The sequence below is a fragment of the Rhinolophus hipposideros genome (genome assembly GCF_964194185.1).
Source record: "Rhinolophus hipposideros genome assembly, chromosome: 7".
NCBI classification, from domain to species: domain Eukaryota; kingdom Metazoa; phylum Chordata; class Mammalia; order Chiroptera; family Rhinolophidae; genus Rhinolophus; species Rhinolophus hipposideros.
Genome location: NC_138053.1, coordinates 50,688,114 through 50,712,066, shown reverse-complemented (window position 1 = coordinate 50,712,066; position 23,953 = coordinate 50,688,114). Strand labels below are relative to the sequence as shown.

General features: G+C 34.5%; 1 protein-coding gene across 2 annotated transcripts in view; it reads right to left on the bottom strand.

The window, feature by feature from the left end:
• Positions 1-23,953, bottom strand: part of AP3B1 (adaptor related protein complex 3 subunit beta 1) — a 223,026-nt gene that overhangs the window by 17,366 nt on the left and 181,707 nt on the right. For both annotated transcript variants that reach the window (XR_013993671.1, XM_081054083.1), the window contains exons 23-25: positions 15,169-15,400; positions 10,683-10,767; positions 866-963 (exon numbers count right to left, since the gene is read on the bottom strand). Coding sequence is in view for 1 of the 2 variants with exons in the window: in XM_081054083.1 (XP_080910209.1) it covers positions 866-963; positions 10,683-10,767; positions 15,169-15,400 (415 nt within the window). In the remaining variant the exon portion in view is untranslated. The remainder of the gene's footprint in view (positions 1-865; positions 964-10,682; positions 10,768-15,168; positions 15,401-23,953) is intronic.

Below are 23,953 nucleotides of genomic sequence, written 5' to 3'. Positions count from 1 at the left end.
GATATTTGTATGTGACTAGTACTTTCTGGAAGCTTGACAGATGGAAATTAATGACCTCGAGATGAAAGGATCTATGTTTGATAACCCTTTCCAGGGGGAAAAAATAGCCTAGGTTTCCATAAACTTTTAAAAATTGCTGACTATACCATTTAAATATGCCCTCGTTTTATAAATGCTATCCTTGATTAAACACGTAAATTCAGACCGTTATTTTTCCTTATTCATAGGAAAAGAAATTATTTTTATTAGAAAGCATGCTTGACTCTGGGGCAAGCACAAGTTATTAATACTTTCATTCTGTTGAAAATATTTTCTTTTTAGGTGCATATTTTAAGATGTTTTGGCTCTGACACAGCCTTTCTTTAACACAGAATTAAGCCAAAAGAAAATAAAGGTTACTTTAATGCTATAATTAGGACTTTATTATGAAGGGTAACGCACTCTAAAGTGTTCAGGGAAAAATATATCAGTAAGACATGAAAAACAGTACCATAATGAAGGAAAAAAACAGACATACAGTATTTATAGTGATAGGACTTTGGTTAAATCCCAAATACCTGACACTTGCACTTATACAAAACACGTAAGTACAACATTAGGTTGACAAAACACAACTCCCAGAATCAAAGTTAATTAAAAATCAATTTATTATTTTAAAGATATATTAATCAATTTTCAGGTATGCCAGGAACGTAGACAAACATACTTTAAAGGTTATTTTTTAAAAGCAAATCATTAGCAAAAATTAGAATATTGTACAGATATCTGTTAACAGCTACGTATATATGGTAATTTTAGAGACCGGCTAGAAGAATGAGCACATATTTGAGATGTCAGTTTCTAGTAAATTGTAGTAATCTCTCACCTTGCTCTTTCTTAAAATCTTTCTCTGATATGGCCACAGGTAAAAGCAACTCTCCAACAGGTGGCTGAATATTAACACTGAAGCAATCATCCTTGGTACTAAGGAAAAAATACATCAAAGCTGACTAAATGCTTAATAAACAAACATTCTTCTTAACACTGTGCAGTTTACATAGATGCAATTAAAGTATATGGCAGCATAGAAAGGACAACTTCTTCTTGGCTTAAATATCGCAGCTGAAAAGGCTTGAAAAATTTCTCAATATTATTTACAGAGAAATACATCTCTTACCTCAATTGGAAAACATTTTTTTAAAGAAACATATGCAGTTATAGTAGTACACCATTTGACACAGAACTTTTAAAAATAGGTTAAGCAGCAAGGGTATATATCTACTACTACCAGAGGAATACTTCACACAGCTGATAGAGAAATAATATTTTATCTCTCCCTTTTGTGCTTAAAGTGTAGAAAATGGAATGCTTTAGTCCTAAATGGTTAAGATCTCTGTTTTAAAATATTAGATTAGTTATAGTAATATGTCATAGCATAAAATGTAAATAAATAAAATGCAGGCCCATACTGTTTCGATATGTACTAATAAAACAATACCTCATCTGCAAACTTGCTTCCTTAAAACAAAAACCCTTATTTTCTAGCAGTGTTATTTATTGACATTACTGACCAATATGTGGTGAAAGTTATTTCCGAGGACAGGATCTGAAAAATTTAAGAAGGGCAACTTTGTACTTGTATCAGCTAGAAAACCAACACAGAGTGCATTTCTTTCATTTATATCTTACGATACTACTCTCCATACACAATGACTAAAACTCCTTTAAAAATTTTAAGTTATATGTTTGAAGGTAGGCTGATGAGTATCAGTTAGGAATGAGTTTGGCTGCAAATAAGTAGAAAATCCAACTAACAATTTCTTGAGAAACAGGTGCTTATTGTTTAGTATACAACAAGCCTGGAGTTATTAGTCAAAGGCTATTGACGATGCTGTTTGGGACCCAGGTCTCTCTGGCTTTCAACTCCATCACCCCTAGTGTGTTATCTTTCATCACCATAATTGCCAGATGGCTGCTACTTCGCCAGGTACCACTTTCATAGTCCATTGAAGAAGGAAGAGTGACGGGAGAGTAGTGAAGAACTGAGCCATCAAAATTTGTTCCTTTGTATCAGGAAAGCAAAAGCTTTCCTGAAGGTCTCACAGAAGGAATTGTACTTTTGTGTTAGAACTGGATCTCATGGCCAGTAGGAAAGCAGCTAGAGAAATGGGGATTGTGGGAAGAAATACCAAACATTAGGTTAAAAAATAAACAAACAAAAAACCCAATTACTTTTTTGAAAGGTGGGATAGGGACAAACAATGTAATACTGAAGAAAGAAAAGATACCAACTTTGATTTTATGCTATTACATATTGTATTCTTGTAAGCTGCCTTATATTTTTCATGGAGTAAAGACTAGACTGAAAAAAAGAGAATGTTCTGAATTATTCACATGTGGATTGTCCAAGGCAGACCAATATATCCAGTTTATTTATTAATTCAGTAAACATTTCCTGAATACAAACTTGATCCCATGTTCTTTGCAAGTATTTGGGGATTTAAAGACCAAGTGAGATTGAACTCTGAAGTTCTCAAGTCTAGTGAGAGAGAAAGAGTTCAATTACATTTATAATAGAATGGTAAGTGCTACATTAGAGATATGTGGAAAGTGTTATATATTAGTCCATGAAAGAGGGGCTGATTAATTCTGTAGGAGTGAGGTAAAGTTTACTTCTAAGAGGAGGGAGAGGGGCATTCTAGACATTCTAGACCCATGTTTTGGGAATGGTGAGCAGTGTCGTGTGTCAAGAGATGAGGGTGTGGGAACACTATAAAGAATGTGATACACAGCATGACCATTTGTCTCAACTCTCCCAGGACCTTCCCAGTTTATGGCTGCTGTCCTGGAATCTGTTCAGTTAATGTCTCCTTGCCCTCTACAGGGGCCTGATTTATATGACCAAGTATATGACTACTTTACTCATATAACTAAGACAAAGGTGTTTCAATGTTTCTTGGAGCAACAGGAAACTACCAGAGACTTTTGATACAGGAAAATAAATGATCCCATTTGTATTTTAGAAACTCCGGTTGCAATGTACAAGGTGGAGTAGAGGTGAAAACAAAGCAGGTAGATCAATTAGGAATCTAATTTAGTCTAGGCAGGGGTTTTAGCATTGACTGTATGTTTATTTAGTAAATCCTAACAATGATCCTAACAGGTAGCTTCTGTTACCCACCAATTTATCGGTAAGTTAAACAACACGCCCAAGGTCACATAGTAAGTGGCAGCACTGGGATTTGAACTCAGGTCTATCCTACTCCAAGGTCTGGTATATATACACATATATTCCCCCATATACCCCTAGAGTGGGTAGCGCTGAGAATAGGGAAGATAGGGGTATTTTAGAGCTAAAAGGGACAGATCTAGTGATGGATGGGAGAAAGACACTTTGAACTTTCTAATGTGAACAACTGAGAGGATGACTTCTGAAGAAAAGGAGTTTTGAGGCTTAAACAAAAATAATTTGGCTTTGACCATGTTATATTTTGGGTACACTGAGTCACCTGGGAAGAGGTACTTAGCAGATAACCGGAAACACAAATCAAAAATCAGGAAAGAGGTCAGAGTTTGGAAGTAATCAGAGTGGTACAGGTTACAGCTGAAGCATTACAAGTAGGTAAGATCACACAGGAAGAGAAAACACACCAGGAAAAACAGTAAGGTGGAAACCCGGGGAAGACCTGCATTTAAGGAAAAGTGGAAGAAGTGCCACTTTCGGAAGAGTGGAGAGGGAGAAAAGGGTGTGTGTGTCAGACCCTGCAGGGAGGAATAAAAAGAAGCAAGAGTAACTGCTGACCTTAGCAAGGTAGTTCAGATTGGAGGAGGAAAGCAGAATGCAGTCTGCTGAAGTGAATGATGGGACAGAAAGCAGTAGAAGATGGGACAGAAAGCAGTAGAAGAAAGCTTTATGAGGATGCAGAGGCAAAAAAAAAAAAAGATTGCTTAAAGAAACCCGGGCATGTTTAAAAGCTGAAGGGAAAGAGCCAGTGAAGAGGAAGAAACAAAGGAATAACTAATAGAGCAAGGTCTTAAGAGGAGGTAAATGAGGTTGGGATTAAGAGCACCAGAACGAGGTGAATGGCAGAGCCCTGGAATGGTGTAGGAGACTCCTGAAAACAACAGAGAAGGAGTGGTTAAGACAAAGAAGTGTTGCGGGTCCGACACTTGAAGGATGAGACCACGCCTGAGGTAGTAGGAGGCGAGGTCATATTAAGAGAAACATGTAAAAGCTGATGAAGGAGCAAATGGAGAGGCACCCGTATATGCATGAAATAAATAAATAAATATATAATGAACTAATTCAGTTAAATATAAAGTTTCCACTTCAAATGACTGGATAGCTCAAGGTTCTCCAAAGTGGAAAGCACAAAGGTCTCCAGTGAGAGAGCAAATCCATTGAGGGAAAATACCTACTATTTTTTTCTCATTCCTTTTGAAGACCTATTTTCCCTGTATATATTTTAGTATATACATGTTAGCACAGTGAGACACATACACACATATCATTGAAAAATAAATTTACACATACAAGGAGTACATGGTAGAAATACTTTACTAATAGGTGTACACAGTTAGAGGTCCACTGGGTTAAATTATATATACTACGTATTTTTCCTTGTGTTTTCTTTTTAATTACAGGTGAAATGATCAGCCATCTCCTTCCTAACATTCTTGAAGGATGCCGTTTACTCTCCTGATGAAAGATACTTATATAGCACTGATGCCCAAGGAGAGGGCTGGGAGAGCGGGGAAAGGGAAAGATTTGTCTTCCAAGGCATATGTGAAAATCGAGGTTCAAGTTGGGGAGGGGAGGTGACCCTGAAATGCCACTACTAGCAAGGGGCAATGTGTTAGAGACTTATACATGACTCCACTTTGACTGGATATATTTCGCTTTTGTTGCTTTTGGCTAATGCCTTTTTTTTGTCTTCTGCAGTTGCTGAAATGGTTAACATGTGATTATGTATGAAAAACTAAGGATGTAAGTTCATCCAAAAGGGTCTTATGAAGCAAATGCAATAAAATTGAAACACTGCTGTGGCAGACACAACTTGTTGCTTACTTAATATCTATTTTTCTTCTTTCCTGAGATAATCCTGATTTTGTTCAGGGAAACAAAGTGACCAACTGAAACACGTACCTCTCAGCCTTTGTCTTGTAGCTAGGAGGGATCAAATGACCCAGTTATGACCAGCGATGCATAAACAGAAATATGTTGGGGATTTCTGGGACAGTTTTAAAAGTTTTGTTTTTCTAGAAAACCATTTCATCTGAATATTCCAATTTATTAAAATAGAATTGTACATATTATTATTTTATAATTTAGAAGATCTCAGTTTTATTGCCTTTTCTAATCTTTCTTATGTATCTTTTTCCTTTAATCATATTAACTCATAGTTTATATTCTTGGTACATTGTATGTGTCATTTAGAAAATGTGTATTTTTTTGTATTCAGGAAACAAGGAATTCTTTAGAAACACACATATATCTTAGATCAAGCTTGATAATTGAATTATTGAAATTTTTTGTTTGTGTGTTTATATCTACCTATATGTCTATCTAAATTGTCTGTCTGTCTATCTAAATTATCTATCTATCTATCTATCTATCTATCTATCTATCTATCTATCTATCTATCTATCTATCCTATCTTGCTCTTTGAGTTGTCAATTTCTGATGTGTGTATTAAAATATACTGCGATCATAGCTCTGTCAATTTCTCTTAGCATTTTATTAGTTCCTGCTTTATATATTACAAATCTATGTTGTCGCAAAGTTTATAATTGTTATGTTTTTGTGGAAGATTGCAATGAATAGAAATTTTTTAAAAATCTGAAATGCTTTTTTATTTTTCTAGTGTTAGTACTGCCCTGTTTTATCATCTTCCTGATAACACACACACACACACACACACTTTATCTTTCTATTCTCAATTTTTCTGTGCCATTCTCTTCTGGGTGGGGTTCTTATAAATAGCATATGAGTTTTGTTTTTTTACATGTTCAATTTAAGTGGAATTTAACTTACTGACATAAATGATAATCAGTATGTGTGGCCCCTTCCAGCCATCTTACTTTTTCTATTTACATGCCTTTTCTCCTCCCCTTTATTCAACTCATCAAATTTTAATCACTCCTTCTTGCCTCTGTCATCTGGAGCTTACCATACATCAGATTTCGATGTCAGTGGTTAGCTTTAGCATTCTACACCCTATTTAAACTTCTCAATCAATCCTCTTGCCAAACATGACAAGATCATCATCATCCCTTCTCCCACTTGTTCATATTAGCGTTTTGGTTCGTTTATTATTAAAATGTAGTTTTTATATTATGTGCGAACGATTTTTACGTATTGATAGATTTTACAGGTAGAATTCTTCATCCACTACTTTTTTGTTTTTATGTTTTTCTCGGTCTCTGATTTAAAAGAAAAATTCTATGACAACATATCTTTGTGTAATCCTTTCAAAAAAAGGTCTGTGTGTGGTAAACTGGTGGAATCTTTGTCTAAAAAATGTCTATTTGGTTTCCTCAAAAATTTAAAGGTCATATCCTTTGCCTTCTGGCCACCAGAATTGATGAGAAATCTGATTCCATTTACATGTTCAGGTAAGCTGCTTTTTTCTCCCCTCTGGAAGACACTAGAATGGTTTTCTCCATTACTAAAAATTTCACCACGATGTGGTTCCTTTGATAGTCGTTCCCATTCATTCTATTTGGCCTCTGATGGGTCCTTTCAAGTTGAAGGCTTATGCATTTCTTTTGCTTGGGAACATTTTCTCTATAATTTATTTCTTTAATTATTTCTCCCTTCCATTGTTTCTTTTCTCCTTCTAGATCTCGTATTAGATAAATTGATTCTTTGAACTTTTCTTTCCATTTTCTATATCTGTCTTTTTACTCTCTATTCCAGTTGCTTTCACTGACTCCCTCTTCCAGAACACTGAGTCAGCATGCATCTATGTCCCTTCTATTATGCATTTACTGCATTGCTTTTGGCATTATGTTTTTAAATCTCCAAGAATACATTTACATTTTTCTAATTGCTCCTTTTTCAAAGCAAGCAATGTAGTCTTGCTTTATGGATGTAGTGTTTTCTCGAATCAGATATTAGTTATAATTTTTAAAGATGTCTCTTCTCTTTCTCAAACTGTCTGCTCCTTTTACGGCCAGCGAGTCTTTGTTGTCATCTTGAGCCTTCCCTTTCAAACTGATGCTTTCTCTCAGAAGTCTGGCCATTCCAAGTTGTGCATTTATAATGAAGGACTAGGCTTAATTAACACACACAGCAAGTTCGGCTGCCTATTACCTATGAGATTTTAGACAATTTTCTTAATCTTCCTATACTTCAGTTTACTCACCTCTAAAAAAGGAATAATAACAATATTTATAGGATCATTTTATAAAATAATTAGATTAACATACAACATAAGTTTTTGGAACAATGCCTAGCATACTGTAACTGGTTAAAAAGAACTGTTTATGAAAGAAATAAACTAACAAATGCAATTTGTTTAAAACAGAGCCCCACACACTGTAACTGCCCGACACATGTTAGTGAGTATTATTCCTATGGGTCTCCTCTCGCCTGGTGGGCTGACTGGAGTTGCAAGGGAGTTTTAAGTTTTCACTGGTTGCATGGACTTGAAGTTGGAAGGCAGCAGGCGTGGCCTTAGTTCTCTGCATAGATGCAACGCTGGCTTTACCCTTGTGGTAGAGGGCTTGAGAATGTTACTCTGCTGGATGCAATTGCGTTTCATCTCATCGCTAACCAGCCTGCCTCCTTCCCACAAACTCAAATGCTGCCGTTCTCTTAGACTCTCACATCCACACCAAATCCTTTCTGGCAAGTAGTTCACTTTCTTTACTGTCTACTTCTCAGGTCTCCGACGAAATATGTATGTTGCCTGCGGCTAGGGTAAGGTTGTAGACCTGGAGGTTGGAAGCAGTTCTTCAATTCCCCGATGACTGTCTTATCCTAACTTTCTTTTTCACTTGTTCACATTGTGCTTGACATTCTGCCAGGTTTGTTCTTACAAGTGTAGTAATTTTCTCCCATGAGTGTTTTGCTCGGTGGTTTCTATTTTCTCTGTTATTGTTTATCTGCTCCCATTTGCTTTCTAACTGCCAATAATTCTTCACAATTTCTAGTCAGCTAATGGCATTCTTTCTTTCTTTCTTTTTTTAGTGTTCATACATTCTTTTAAAGAATGTATTTTCTGTCTTTTTAATGGATTTTGGGTAAGAAGAAGGGTGGATGCTAGTGCTCAACCCCTAACTTAAACCAAGCCATATTATTTTCATACTAGTTAATACAGTGATATCTGATCATAAGGATGAGACCTGTTTATGCACTGCGTCTACTTTTAGAGATAAATTTCTGTATATTATACACATTTTCAATTTTAATAAATTTAATCAAGGACTAAATTTGATGACCATTTAAAATGCAAAGCAAAAAAAGGAAACACTTATCAAGTATGCATATAACTATGTAGCTACTTATAATAGCTCTATCTTTCTACCTATCTATTTATATGTATCATATAACTATAATGATTTAGAATTAATCTGGAGGCTAAAGTAGAAATCATTTCACTCTTGTTCCTTTACTTTTAGTAAATAGAAGTGTACCTAAAAGGCTTACAGTCCATGTTCTCAGCATTTCTGAAGGCCTCTTATCAAATACGCTTTTATTACCCATAATTTTATGTATCGATTTGTATAATGCATTTCGAGGAAAAAAATTCAGTATCAGCCATTCTTGCTTTTCCCCCCTTTTTATCGAACTACCAAGACTAATACAGCACATCACTAAGTAAAAAGTGCTGTTTACTATGCAAAAGGCACAGTCAGTGATTGGCATCTAAGGCCAATTGATCTACCCATTACCACTATCTCCCTACCCCCTCTAGCACTACTATGAAGCTATTGATTTAAACACTGTCGATCGGTTTCCATTTTCTGATTTTGGGCAGGCCAATTAAGAAAGTGAGTAATTGTGATTACACTGCTTCAGGATCAATTACATTTGATGCAAGACAAAGTGTTCTTTTTGGAACACACGCAAAATAATTTTTGATCTAATATGCTTATGTGCTTAATAAAATCTAAAATAATTCATACCTTCACAACAGCAAAACCTATTAATGTAAATGCTTATAATAGCTAAGGTTATTTTATTTGTAAGATACATTCATCATTTTCCTAAAATTAGTTTAAGAGGAATTGAGAAAAAAACTGTTCATATAAACTTCCCAAGGTAAGATCAAAATCAAACACCACCTACATATTTATCTCTAAAGAGACTTAGTTAATTGTGAAAGACAAAATGCAAATCTTATAAAAGGACTATAGAGGAAATCTTTGTAATGAAAATATATTAAATAAAACCCCTCATTACAGAGAAATGTAAAAGGTTCTGTAGATAAACTGATAGGAAGAATTTTTTCAGTTTGTAATTTTGCCCTAACTTGCTACATGAGCTTTGTCATTGGGCTCACATTGTCGAAATCATTAAAATGAATATACCTCTGGTGTTGGAGGCAAATCTATTTAGAGTGATGTTACTCATAGTCTTGTGCTCAGTAATATTGATCTGTGTTGTTTGTCTAATAGAAAAATAATAAACAATTACTAGGCAATGTTGGGAAAAGTAATCAGTTTTTATATATCACTAATATAGTAGACCTCCCAAAACATAAAGGTGATGATCTGCATAAAATCAATGTGTCACGCTACATTGCTTATATTCATCATCACAGGTTCTCAGCAATACATGGCACAATATTAGGCCTGAATGACTGGTAAACTGAAAAGGTATATGAAAAAGAAAGGTGGACTATATTTAACCCATAAAGTTATTTAAAAATGTCAATTTCCAAACTTGGGAGATTTTTATCAGAACAAATTTTGCTTTAAGCTAGTTAAAATTTAGATAAAATGTCTCGATTCATTTCAGAATAAAAACAAGGCAACTTCAAAATGACCAATCATATCCTAGATCAGAAAAATATAAAAGAGTTCAAAAATAATTCTTAACGATGCATGAATCTAAGTTTTGTACTAATTGCTAATAGTTTCTGGATTTCATTAGAAATGTATAGAACATTATCTGAAAACAATTAACAACAAAACCCAAACCTAGGGACAGTTCCTTTGAATGGTAGTCACCTATGAAACTTTTGCCAAATGTTCTCTTTAGAATTTTATCTAAAGCAGTTTGTAAATTAAAGTAAAAAGAGAAAAATGTATGGGTTTTAGGTACTGACAGAATCAATAATTCTCCACATAAGAGGCTCAAGATAACATATAAGATGTTTCAAAAGATATTCAATAATATTATTAAAGATTTTTATTTCTCCTGATTTTTCCTCATGAATTTTCTCCTGAATTTTCAAAAACTATAGAGTTAAGAGAAGTAAAAACATTATTTAGCAGTAGCTTCTTACTTTGACCAACAAACTATGAATTTCAATCACATATGGCAGACTCAATGGCTAGCTGGGTAACAAATACTACACATACATATGCTGTATACAATTTGTACAACTATTCCATGGCAGTATAACCATTGCCAAAGAAAAGCACATTTATTTAAATGTTTTGTCTCTCAAAGAAAAAAAGCTGCTGAAAGCATAGTTTTTATTTGCTATCCTTTACAGGTAATATAAATATAGAAAAACAACTGAACTTACCACAACTGGAAACTGGCAGTCTGAGTGGAATCACAAAAGTCAATACCCATTGAAACAGTAATGGATCCCTCAGGCTCAAGAGATTCTAGGAAATTAGATAATTTAGACATGAATACACGGAGGATGTGAAAAAGAGGCAAACTAAACACTGAACACTTATGTAATGTTTGTAGTTTGGTTAAAATAGTCAAATTTAATGATAGCTTAGAAGAACACTTTCAAACTACGACTATTAAAGCAAATTATAAAGTAATTTCACTATTCTGCTTGAAGGCTTTCTTTTTCACAACTTAACTCTGCACATATTTCAATGAACACATTATCTATTTGTTTCAGAAATGTATCTCATCCTGAGAATTTAACGTTTTACAGTATTGTCTTTATAGGCATTGAAGGTGAGAAGAAAAGAAATTTAGTTCTGTGTGGAACAACTGTAATTAACTCTGGGTGCTTTTAAGAAATCACATACTTAAAACTATGAAATATTTATCTAGATATAAAAAGTAAATTTTACACAAATTTCCACTAAAAAAATCCAAAATTTAAAAATGTGAATTAAAGCAAAGCTGGAAGGAATTAATTTGTTGTATTCAGAAATTAACCAAGACTACTGGTCTTTTAGAAACCAAAACAATAAGTCTAATTGTATTACTCAAAGAATTACTGAGAGAAAATTTTAGTAACAGATTAGATTATCTTGAAAAAACAAGTAATAAAATGATATTTTATAGATTTGAAATTTCTAAAGCTTCATCAACTAACCAAGGATGGGAAATAACTACCAATATACATATAACACTGGTGTTTTTCAGTTGACAATGATAAAACTTAAGACAAACAATAACAAAATTTTATTCTGTTTGTGAGTCCTAAGTTTGGCTGTACATTAGAATAATAGGGGATCGTAAACATATACCTATTTCGTATAAATACGTATGTATGTTACATAAATACAAATATATTATATTATTTAAATAGAAACCATCCACAGTTGATTTACACTTTGCTAAAAGTCTTGAGTGTGACTGTGGTCATACTGTCCAGTAGCTTTATATTTAGCTTTGCTCTTTATGTATCTTATTAGATGTGGTTTATGTTGGCAAACACTCTAATCCAGTAGGCTGCGACTAGCCTAGGGCTTTTTGGAAGTAGGATTTGCCATTTAATACTGACCATGACAGAGATGATGAAATAGATGGGACAAAAGAATAATTCAGTAAGCTTAATATAGCAAGAAGTATGTTATGTCTTATGGGCTCAATGAAGATTGGGCGTTATAAGAGGGTACTTGTTTGATGCTGATTAAATGTTACTGGTTTACTTAGTGGCATGTAAGGTGATTTTTCCAGTTTGTATTTCATTTGCTTATAAACCTAACATTTACCAGGATGCTATGCAATTGCCAGAAGACTTGCTGCCTAAATCTCTGGCAAACAGGCTTTAATGTAAATAATTACTCTGTTTGTGAGTCAAACAGAAAAGTATGGTATTTTTTGCATATTTTTTAAGCTATACCTTATCAGTTCACAGCTCTGTCAGTTACACTGCTCAAGGCTATTTCTTTAGTGAATGCTTTCTTCTGTGCCATAAATATATTGGGGTTTGGTTTTGTTTGTAGCCAAATACCACACTGGTCGTAAATGCTGTCATCTCCATAACGTGATGGCATTCACGATTAGATCGCTCTACATCAGGTACCCTTGTATTTCATTTGACAAAGGGACAGTTCTCATGATTAACTCTTGATAGCATTCTTTGACATAGTTTGGTATCTGATTCAGTCTTAAGATAATTAAATGTAAGCTTAGTGCCATGCCTCTTCTAGAGAACAGCTTATGATCAATGGCATATTTTTTTATATGAGTGCTTCAAGAGCAAAGTGATCAGCATAAAATTAGTCATATAATGGATTTTTATTATATTTGAAGCCTACTACATTGGGAAAGTATATTCAATTAGGTGTCTTTATTTGGCTACTACTCTGGATCACTGCTATATACATGAGAGGGTTATATAGAAGTGGCTGAAAAACACTGGCTCTATTATACCACACCATTACTAATGAAAAGGGAAATCACACAGGATGCCATCTACTTTGATGTAATGGTCATACAACAACTAGTGAAATCTTAGTTGAACTCAACTGTTAACATAAAGTCACTGAATATAGTACAGAGAGCTTAAGGCGAATTCTGTGTGTGTGTATGTGTGTGTGTGTATTAAATCTTTATATACTTGGTCATTTTAGAGAAAATATCACGTTATTCCTAATATTCTTGTAAGGAATCCAGTTTCACACTAAAGGCAGGGCAAAATCCAGACAAAAGTCATCATATATATATATTATAGATAAAAAGAAAATAAACTGGTGACAAATGAGAAAGCTGCTGGACTCCTTAACATATGTGTATGTGCTTATGAAACAATTATTTTACCTCCTTATTTTACAAAAACTTGCAGTCTTAAGTTTTGGAAGGACTAAGTAAGATATATCATAGTCTGTAACTACTGTAACTATTGATAAAAGAGGCTAGGTGGTGTTACATACAAATATTTACTGCATGGGAAAGAATTCTGTATCCTGAAAGTATTTAATAAATGTCAACAAAATGAATTATAGTCATAAAATTTTGCCCAGGAATAGAAAAGGCTTCTATGAGTACTGAGGCAATGGTATATATACAATCATATTTTATTTCTGTTCTAGCACCATACTATGAAATTTATTGTATTTGTTTCTTCTCTCCTACATAGGCCAATAAAGGTCAACTCATGCCAGCACAAAGAAATGTTAATACTGTTATGTTCTAACCTTTGGATAACATTTTCAGCCTTCAGACAATTCATATATCAGCTGCTTGACACTTCTTAATTTTTTAACTAGGTAAAAATGGCTGGATTTTAAGCAATCAAAAACGTATACAATTGGGATATTCTGTAATTCCTTTGCAATATATTAACTTCACAAAATAATTAAAAATCAGGACACTTGGTATTCTTTAAATGGTGTCATAATTACCAAATTATTATTCTTTTAAACTTTTATTTATTTTAAGTGTGTTTTTCCAGGACCCATCAGCTCCAAGTCAAGCAGTTGTTTCAATCTAGTTGTGGAGGGCGCAGCTCACAGTGGCCCATTAGGGGATCGAACCGGCAACCTTGTTGTTAAGAGCACCGTGCTCTAACCAACTGAACTAACTGGCCACCCTATTATTTTTTTAAACAAGGTATTAAGTAGGTTCTGAAATCACCTTACTTTATTTTTCTTCACTTTGGTTACTTATAAAAAATGTACCATATTCCATCTATTAGAAATTGTTTTGTTCCTTTGTGTAAAAGTAACACAAAGAAGGCCTTTCTTTACTGAAATGACTTCCTTATATGAAAACGAGAGAATACAACATCAAAGGGCTCAAGTGAAGATGAAGAAAAATAGAATAGTTTTGTGAAATAATGAGTATGAAGGCACAGTGCTGGTCAAAAGGCTTTGCTCATCTATCGTACTGTAAAAAGGAACTACCTGAAGCTTTCTGATGGTAACATTTAAAAGATTCAAGCACAGAAACCTTGTATCGCTTTTGAGATTTTGCCTGATGCTCCTTCCAACAAAACTTGAAGGCTGCCTCCACTTACACAAAACAGAAAGAACAGAGACAGATATTCAACTTATTACGTTATTTTAAACTCAAATGTAAGACATACAATTCTTACACTTAATTTTTAAAAGGTGTACTTTTGGTACGATACTTAAGGAATGGAAGGGGATGCCAGTTTGGTGAGACACTATCATGTAACGGGCACGGAGGTAACCTGGAAAGCACAAGCGCCAGCTACGGGGCAGCCCACTCAGCCTCAGCTGGTTGTATTGAAGGTGGGAATAAAGACCCAGCACTGCCATATCTCGTGTTTTATTCCGAGAAAAGGGAGATTGGTGAAGTAAAAACATCTTGATTTTTAAATGGTGGCAACAAATTTAAAATATTAAAAAAAAACACGATGCGTATAAATACCAGTAATATACGATGAGCTACCCTATACTGCATGTGTGGAAAGGAGGACAAGCAGAATAGTATATATCGTTTCAGTCTTCACTCCCCTCATTTTTCAATTTGTGGAGTGTGAAAGGAAACGGGGAAGGGGAGATGGGGGAGGTACTATATTCAAAAAGGCAGATAATACCATTCAGGGAATGACAATGACCAGAAAAAGCATAGGGGGAAGGTGAGACAGACAGGTAAAATGGGAGGCAATTCTGATTCTTCAAACCCATCCTTCCATCAGTAATGGTACTAACTTTGCTGGAATCTGAGTCACAGAGGGCAAAGAAACGTTTTTATCTTGTATGATACATTTGCTTTAAAAAGGGAAAACAAACAGTGTGCTAATTTAAGTCAATAAAATTATATATATATATATTCGCCTTTACTTTTAAAATGAACACATTAAATTATCAAGTACAGTTAAAGTTTTAAATGAGAATATTTACCTATTGGATTAAAAACGTGCATTTGTATGTCTGTAGGAAGTTTTTTTTCCTTTATGTGGATATTTTCCATCTTTCGATCAGTCGTGTTATTCAGTGTTATTTGTACAGAGACCATCTTATCACCAAAAACGCAAGGCTGTCTTGGAAAGAAATAATGGGCAGCTAGTCCTTTTCCACTCATTCGGTGAAGCAGCACATGAGATTTCATTGGTACAAAGAGAGGAGTATTGACCTATAGCATATTGGAAAAAGAAAAAAATGAATTAGTGAAAATAGTTATTAATTCTCATAGAAAATATGCAGAAGTTTGACATTTGACTCCTGTTTTCCCTCAAGTATCACAAAACCACAATAACAAATATTAGCAGGACATGACACACACATATTAAGTTCGAAATTATATAAAAATGTAAAGTAAATGCCCTCAAAACAGTATAAAAAATTTTTCTGTACTCTACAGGCACATATGAAAATATTTTGAAGAAACATATCTAATAAGAGAATAATTTCAGTTATATATATCCACTTTTTAAGTCTATAAACTTTGTTCATTTTTTTCCTATGTACACTATATTTGGACATTTTGCTGATTTTCTTATTAGTTTTAATAATTTGTCCGTTGATTTTCTTATGCTTTTGAATGATAAGATAGTCCCATCTGCCAATAATGAACATCTGGTACCTTCATTTCCAATTGTGACCCCCTGACTTCTTTCACCTTGAGTTTCTTTCACGGTAAACTGGAGATATGACCTTTTTTAAGGTTGTTTATTCCTTTGCTTTAATGATTAAAAAGATCGTCCCTCCTTTGAGATCAGGTAACTATTCACTTACATTTTTTTCTAGAGCTTTCATGGTTCCAATTTTTTAATTCATTTGGAACTAATTTAGTTATACTGACTCCATATTTATTCTTCTCTAAGTACTTAACCAGTAGTCTGTGCATGATTTAATGTTAGCCTTTCCTCAATACTCTGTAAATGCAACTATTCTAATCATTTATGTACATGGAGACACTTTTGGCCATTGATTGGGCTGTTAATCTAGTACCACACTGTTTTATTTCTTATAGGCCTACAATATGATTCAATTATTTGGCAAAGCAAAACATTCCTCATTCCATCCCCCTGCCTCCCAGCCAGTATTTTCTTGGCTAATCATGTGCTTTTCCTTCCATTGAACTTCAGACTCTTTTAGTAAAATTCTCCCCTCAATCACGAGTAGAATCAGAGGCAGCATATTTAATGAAGAAACACAGTCCATTCTAAAATCATGTGGTAGCTATTTCTCCACTCAAAGCATTGCATATGGCTTGACCTGGTTATGGGCAAGGTTTTTCTCATCAATTTGTAATCAAATAGATATAATCAAGATACTTTCCCCTAACATTGTGCTCTCCCAAACTAGGTTTTCTATTATAATTGTGAGAGTACATACTAATCTATTCAACATGTTCACTATGACACTGATACATGACATTAAACACTTATTAACAATTTAAATTCATCAACAAAAATCCAAGAGTTAAATATCACATATACAAAATGATAAACAGTATCTTTTAAGCATCATTATAGTATTCCTTCTCAGTTTTACCTTCTCCGAAAGGTAAAAAAGAGGTAGCCAGTTTTACCTCTATGAAAACTCATAAAAGCTTGGGCCACATATAATATGGGGAAGTAAAGTTGAAAGTTAGAGAGAAGCAAGTGTAGAGTAAGAAAAGCAGGACAGAAGCAGGGGTTGGGTTTACCAACAGCCAGGAATTAGCAATCTAAATATCACAAAAGATGCTTAGAAGGCATCAACGTGTCTTAGTTGATTTATTAATTCTCTTTCTCAATCTAAGTGTGGTCATATGGTCCAAATGTGTTTTTCTACCTTGTTTCAAAATTGTGCACTTTTATTATAATAGTTAAAAAGATGTTATATACAAATGAGTTTTATGACACAGATCAGAAACAGTTTTGGGGACACAAAAAACCGAGAGTTGTTAGATGGGCAGGGGGGAGGGGGTTGGGGATGGGGGGAAGTGTGAAGGGATTGGGGGGCGGCTGGTGACCACAGGATGGCCTCAGGGTTTTTTGAGAATTACTTTGGGGAACTTATTCAATAGTGTTTGGGGATTTTGTTGGGTGTCCGATGGACATGTGTCCTGTTTGGGAGACCACCTCAGGGATGCTGTGGATGCCTAGTCATGGCATTGTACACCAGAGGCTGGACATTAATGAATGCCAACTATAATTTTATGTGTATAATGTGATGGCTCGGTGTGAGGTCGGGGTGGTGGTGGATGGGGGGAGGGGGGTTCACGGTGTGAGGGATGTAAAAATAAAATAAAATAAAACTATAAAATAAATAAATAAATAAATAAATAAAGATAACTTCAACAATAAAAAAAAAAAAGAATTCAGTGTGTCAGGATTGCTTTCATCTGGTTCAGACAAGGGTTGGTCTTTTGAGGGAGCTTTCTCCCCAGTGTTTTACCTTGTAATGGTTATGTATGGGACTGTCTGCTCAACACACTCTACCATTTTCTAGGAACCCTACCACATTCAGCTCTTGAAGAAGCTGGCACCTTCTCATGCCACTTCAGTACCTGGCCCCAGTTAACTTGTTCAGAAATGGACACATGGCCCAAGGAGTCCCTTTCCTGGGATTTACAGATTTGGGAACTGGGAAGTTGAGCCAATCTCTCTCAAGTGGCTAAAATTCTGAGATTTGAAACTCTAATGTCAGTGGCTATATTCCTGCCATACTGCTCAGCAAAAAATAAAGCAAATTTCAAAGAAAAGCACAGATGAAAGAAAGAGACCTGCTGGTATCTTTGGTTTGTATATGGATGTCTCTTGGAAGCTGACAAAATCCTACTCTTCTTTCTTCAAGTTTGGTTTTCTGTGAAATACGTACTCGAACATTCCTTCCTGTAATTTCCCTTTTTTACTTAAGCTAGTTCAAATTGGGTTTCTGTAGTTTAATTCCCCCACCCAAGTACTGATCTGGATTAGTCACATTTCAGGACACCAACTCGGGGAGCAGGGAATAAACTTACAATGGGAGCATGTGCTCTCTTGCTCCTTTTTCTTAAAGCCCTGGTAGATATGGAATGGTAAGGTCAGAGACTCAGGCATAGCTTCTGATTAGGCTGAACCATATAGATCTATCAATTCTGTAAGTCAGAACAGTTAGTTGAATTAGCAGTTCATATGGTTCAACCAACGAGCTCGCTTTGATTCAAGATTACTTAGACCTACCATCTATAAGAAAGAGGAGCCCTTGATGTGACTATCCTAGCTCACAGGAGGCCCACGATGGGGTTAGAGAGCAAAGCCTGTTTTCATAATAAAGTACCACTTGGCCTTTCTTTGTTCTGATCCAATGTCTCCCATGGGCATCTTGGAATGTTGGTCTTGTCCAAGAATCAACAGGGCTCCCTGTCCAATAAGAGCAACACGATTTCAAATACAAAGTACTAATCCTTAATTTATTAATTCACTTCCAACGAACATTTATTGAGTTAAGCTGTACAAACCACTGTATGAAGGACTATGTACAGAGACAAAGTTGTATCATGTCTCCCCTCTGTTCAAAACCTTCCAGTGGCTCCCAATTTCACTGAAAGTAAAAGCCAAAAATTCTTATAAAGGCCTGTAAGGCCCCATATGGCCTGGCCCCCTGTGTTTCTTTAAGTTCATTTCCTATTATGCTTAATCCCATGACTCACTCCACTCCAGCCACCCTCACTTCATTGCTGTTCTTTGCACATACCAGTAGTGCTTCCACCACAGGCTCTTGGCATTGTTCCCTCTTTTTTTTTAAAATTTATTTATTGGGGTGACAATTGTTAATGAAATTACATAATTTCAGGTGTACAATTCTGTATTACATCATCTATAAATCCCATTGTGTGTTCACCACCCAGAGTCAGTTCTCCTTCCATCACCATATATTTGATCCCCCTTACCCTCATCTCCCACCCTCCGGTTCCCTCTTTCTTGTGTATACTTTCTCCAGATATTCCAGATACTCCAGTTCTGATATATCTTTGCTCAAATGTTACCTTTTCGATAAGGCTTAACCCATTTGCATCTCTTCCTTTTTCTGTTTCCATAGCCACTTAATACCTTCACTAACACTATATATATATATATATATATATATGTATGTATGTATATATATACATATATATACACACATATATATACACACACATATATAATATATGTTTTTTATTTATTAAAATATGTATATTTTCTGTCTCCACATTTATTCTCCATTTTTATGTTCAATGCATAAAACATAATTTTATCCACTTTCAGAACTCAAAGCACAATTTTACTATTTTAAATGATTATAGATATTTATAGATAATATACTTCTAGTGTTGGTCATAACTATATTAGATGCTGAGTGCTCAATTATAACACTGTTCCTAAAAATATTACAGTCTTAAGGAGCACACTGTGGTGATAAGTGGAGATTATCAATATTAACACTTGTTGGTTTTAGGATATGACTTGACTACAAATTTTCTATTATATATAATTGTATGCAAATGAAAAAATACGATATTTCTTGAAGACACACACAAAGAAAAACATTAACTAGAAGGACTTCTATGATATAAACACAAATTCTTAAAATATCCAGTTTTAGGTATCAGCATTAAATATTAAAACCTGGACAAATGGGACCGTAAGAAAGACAATATTTGAGAACATCCCTTTTGATTTAAGTATTTAACACTACTGTTCAAAGAATTGAAAATCTAGCTGCTTTATAAGCAAATGATATGGGCTATCCTCTCTCTGACTCTTGAGGAGGTAATTAGTTCAGTAACTGTAATAACTCTAAAATAAAAAGCCTCGTTCTGGAGTTAACAGAACAAAAAGCATCAAGTAACAATGAGATAATCCTCTACAAATCTTTACACAGCATATGTTTAAATAATAAAAGTCATTTGTGTACCTTTCGATGGTTTATGAAAATAACCAATCAATTCTGCAGACACAACATTATTTCTAAAGGAAATCTATGTGACTCATGATGCCTGTAGATACACAGAGACAAACCACACATATTTTATCAGTTTATTACAGTAAGCAAATAAGCGTGGAATGAGAGTGCACATAACTGTCTACTTAGCGCTTACTGAAACATTTATAAGAGCTGTTATCGCCCTAATAACAGACAGACAGCGTGCAATTTTAGAGGAGAAAAGCTTCATATTTTTTAACACTTCACTAAAAAGTAACTGAAGAGTGTAAAATGAAAAATACTCTGTGCAGTTAGCTGGTAATGGACCATATTATCAACTCAAGTTAGATTTATAGGATACAAACTAGTCACTAATAGTTATTTTATGACATAGCATGTCTGCTTTTTTGAGATTATTAAGATTAAAGTTGTAAAACTTCTTTTGAAGATAGCTGTTCAAAATGATTGAATTATAAAATTTAAATGAGAATTGAAAAATAAAACATGGAATATCAAGTAGGTGCCTAAGAATAAACCTTGTTCAACATCTGCATTACTATTTCAAAGATGACATTTCCATGTAGAGCTTTATGAAAACAATGTTTTGCAGCCTTGTATGCTTTAATCCACAGTTAGTCACTTAATCATTTTAAAGTATTATCAATCTATTCTGTTTTTTGGGCTTCAAAAATATAAAGAACTACAGTATATAAAATGCTCTCTTTGTATCTAGTTTTGTTTGGCTTATTTTACAGCGTATCTATTTAGATATATAGTTTATAAAAATGACAAGAAATTAGTTGCAAACAGAGGTAGAGTTTCTTTAAAATTAGTTAATTTTTAAACCAATATATGTCTCAACTGATAGAGTTGTAATACAGAAAGCTACAGTATTGTTTTATTTACCCAGTAAACTAGAGAGGTTTTTTTTTGTTTTGTTTTCACCTTTACTCCACAGTATTGAGCCTAGTACTTAGTATGGATTAAAAAAAAGAAAACAGCAAATATGCTTAATTCTTAGCTATAACTATACACATAGACTGAAAGAAGTATATTTCAGTGTTCCATCAAGTATTACGTTAAATAAATGGCTTATAATCCTAAATATAACTTCTTCCTTATACAAGTCAATTTAGGTATTCTAGAAAGCAATTGTGCTGATTCCTCGTATTTTAGTAATCAGTATATATTGTGAGAAATGTGACACTTTTTCACCTCTTGGTAATAATCTATATATTATAAAAATATATTTGCAGAAAGATCTGAATACATTAGCAACAAACATTTAACGAGTATCTTACTTCATGCATGGTGTTAAGCAGGTGCCAGCAAAGTACACCCGTGGACCTCATCCACTGCCTGTGTCTGTATAGACTGTGAGCTAAAAACGGTATTTACATTTTTAAATGGTTGGGGGAAAAACTCAAAAGAAAAAATAACATTTTTGTGACACAAAAATGATATGAAATTCAAATTTCAATGTCCACAAATAAAGTTTTATTGGAACACAGCCACACTGATTCATTCATATATTACCTATGACTGCTTTGGTACTACAATGGCATATCTGAATGGCTGCGCCTGCAAACTGAAAATATTTACTGTCTGGCCTTCACAAAATTTGCTGACCCCCCCAGGTATGGGATGTATTCTATTTATACTGGTGTTGAGATGAGGAGGAAATTACTTTATAATAATATTCTATTTTTTTCCCATTCTGAAATATAACTCTGTAAGCTTCACCGTCAATATATTTAATGCTTCCTATAAAGCTGAAATCTAGAACAATGCAGATATATATTTATTTCCCACTTCCATGAAGAAATATTTCCAGAACCACGGATACAGATATGTTATACTATTCTTATATATATTCTACTATTCTTTTTTATATATATTTTTTCTGACTTTTGGTTTAAGGGTGCTAATAAAAACAAAACTGAGTCTGGTTTTCAAAGTGTTTCACAGAAAGGTTCCAATAATTATTTACCACAAATTTCATTAGAACCAGAACATTTACATAAGCACAAAACAATTGTTATTTGATAGATATGATTGATAATCATTTGATGTTAGTAGTTCTAATGCTTTCCCACTAACAATTATAAATGAAACGAAAATGAAAATGTTGGTGACCTCTTCCATTGTAGCCAAGTTCAGAATCTTGGCATAATCATTGACATCCTCATTTTCCTCCAACAATTAGTTGATAAGTTCGGTGTCTCTTGCATTCATTTACTTCTTTTCTACCACCTACCACCAGCTTAGTTCAGCTCATCCTTGACACTGAAAATTTTTAAAGTTTTTTCTTTCAAATTGTAAAAGTAATGCATGTTTATTGAAAATGATGTCAAACCGTATGACAATATAAGTAAAATCCCCTTCAGGTTTAACCATAATTAACCATTTGGTGTCCCCCCCAATCTTTTGCTCTCCTCTTACTTCTGCTTGCCCACTCGATTTGGTCTCCTATCTATAGATTCCTCATGCCCCAATCTGTACCACAGACGCCTGCAAAAACGTGCTGGGCTTTGAAGCCAGGCAGATTTGCGCTGAAACTCTGGCTCTGATCCTGACACTAGAAAAGTTACTCAGACACTAGGGACCTCAATTTTCACATCTGTGAAATGGTGAAAGTACCACCTATGTTTCAGCGTTAGTGCCAACCTAGGAAAAACATAAAAATAAAATTTGATAGGTACAAGTAAGGGAGTAAAATAACATTTCAGAGTTGAAAAGTGTGGCTAAAATTCAGTACAGGTGAAAGTTATTAAAATTGAATAGATCAAGAGGTTGTGAGATTATGTATTGCACGGGTTCTTAATATGCACATTGAGGTCTCCCTGGATGACGGTAGGCTGGAGACATTACATGTGAGATGACAAGATCGTCACTAAATGTGGGTGAGTGATTAAGAGATCCCAAGATGAGAATGACAAAAAGGGAAAGAGTATAGTAAAATGGAATGGGCCTTGTAACAAAAATAGATATGACGATGAAAAGGGAATGGCCTAGAAACAACAGTTGGGAGCTTCATATAAACAACTTTGTTGGTAACAATGATTTTGTCAAAGACAGAATTATAGAGCATTATGAGTCAGGTCATGCTGCGAACATTTCCTACAGGACAGCAAGATCCAAATGGAGATTTTGAGAAAACCTATGCTATGGTTAATAGTACTTTAAAAAAATACGTGAGGGAGGGAATTGGTAGCTCTTCAACACAGTTCACAGATGGGACCACTGTACCTAACAACTACCCATGTTGTTTGCATTTAAAGAAAATTTAAGTTCAGGGATGGAGGGATATGGATTTCATCTAGATGAAGTCCTAGAGGAAGGAAAAGAAGTATGTCTTAGTTTATGTACAAATTGGAAAGGCAGTTTTATTATAGCTACTTTAATTTTAAACATCAAGTTCCTATAGGGATGCTTTCCTTGAATCTGATAGAGAAGAAGAGAATCATTTTACATTATAGATGCTAGTCAGAGGTACCACAGTTGTTGAAGACGAAGATGGGGACATGGGTCCTTCGAGACCTTAAGAATACACACACACATATGCACATGCGTGTGTACACACACACAATTTCTGATTTGTGTATAGTATTTTAAATTCTTCAGTGACAGGGAAAGGATGGGGAGAACATGATTTACCACACAGCAACATTAGAGTCTTTGGAATCCATGTCTGTGGTAGCAAAGTCTTCCGATGACCCAGTTTTCTTTTCATTAAAGTCACCCGAGTATGAATTTTTCTAGGTGGTTGTACTTTGGCACTGGCCCATGTATTTCTCAGGCTGTATGTATT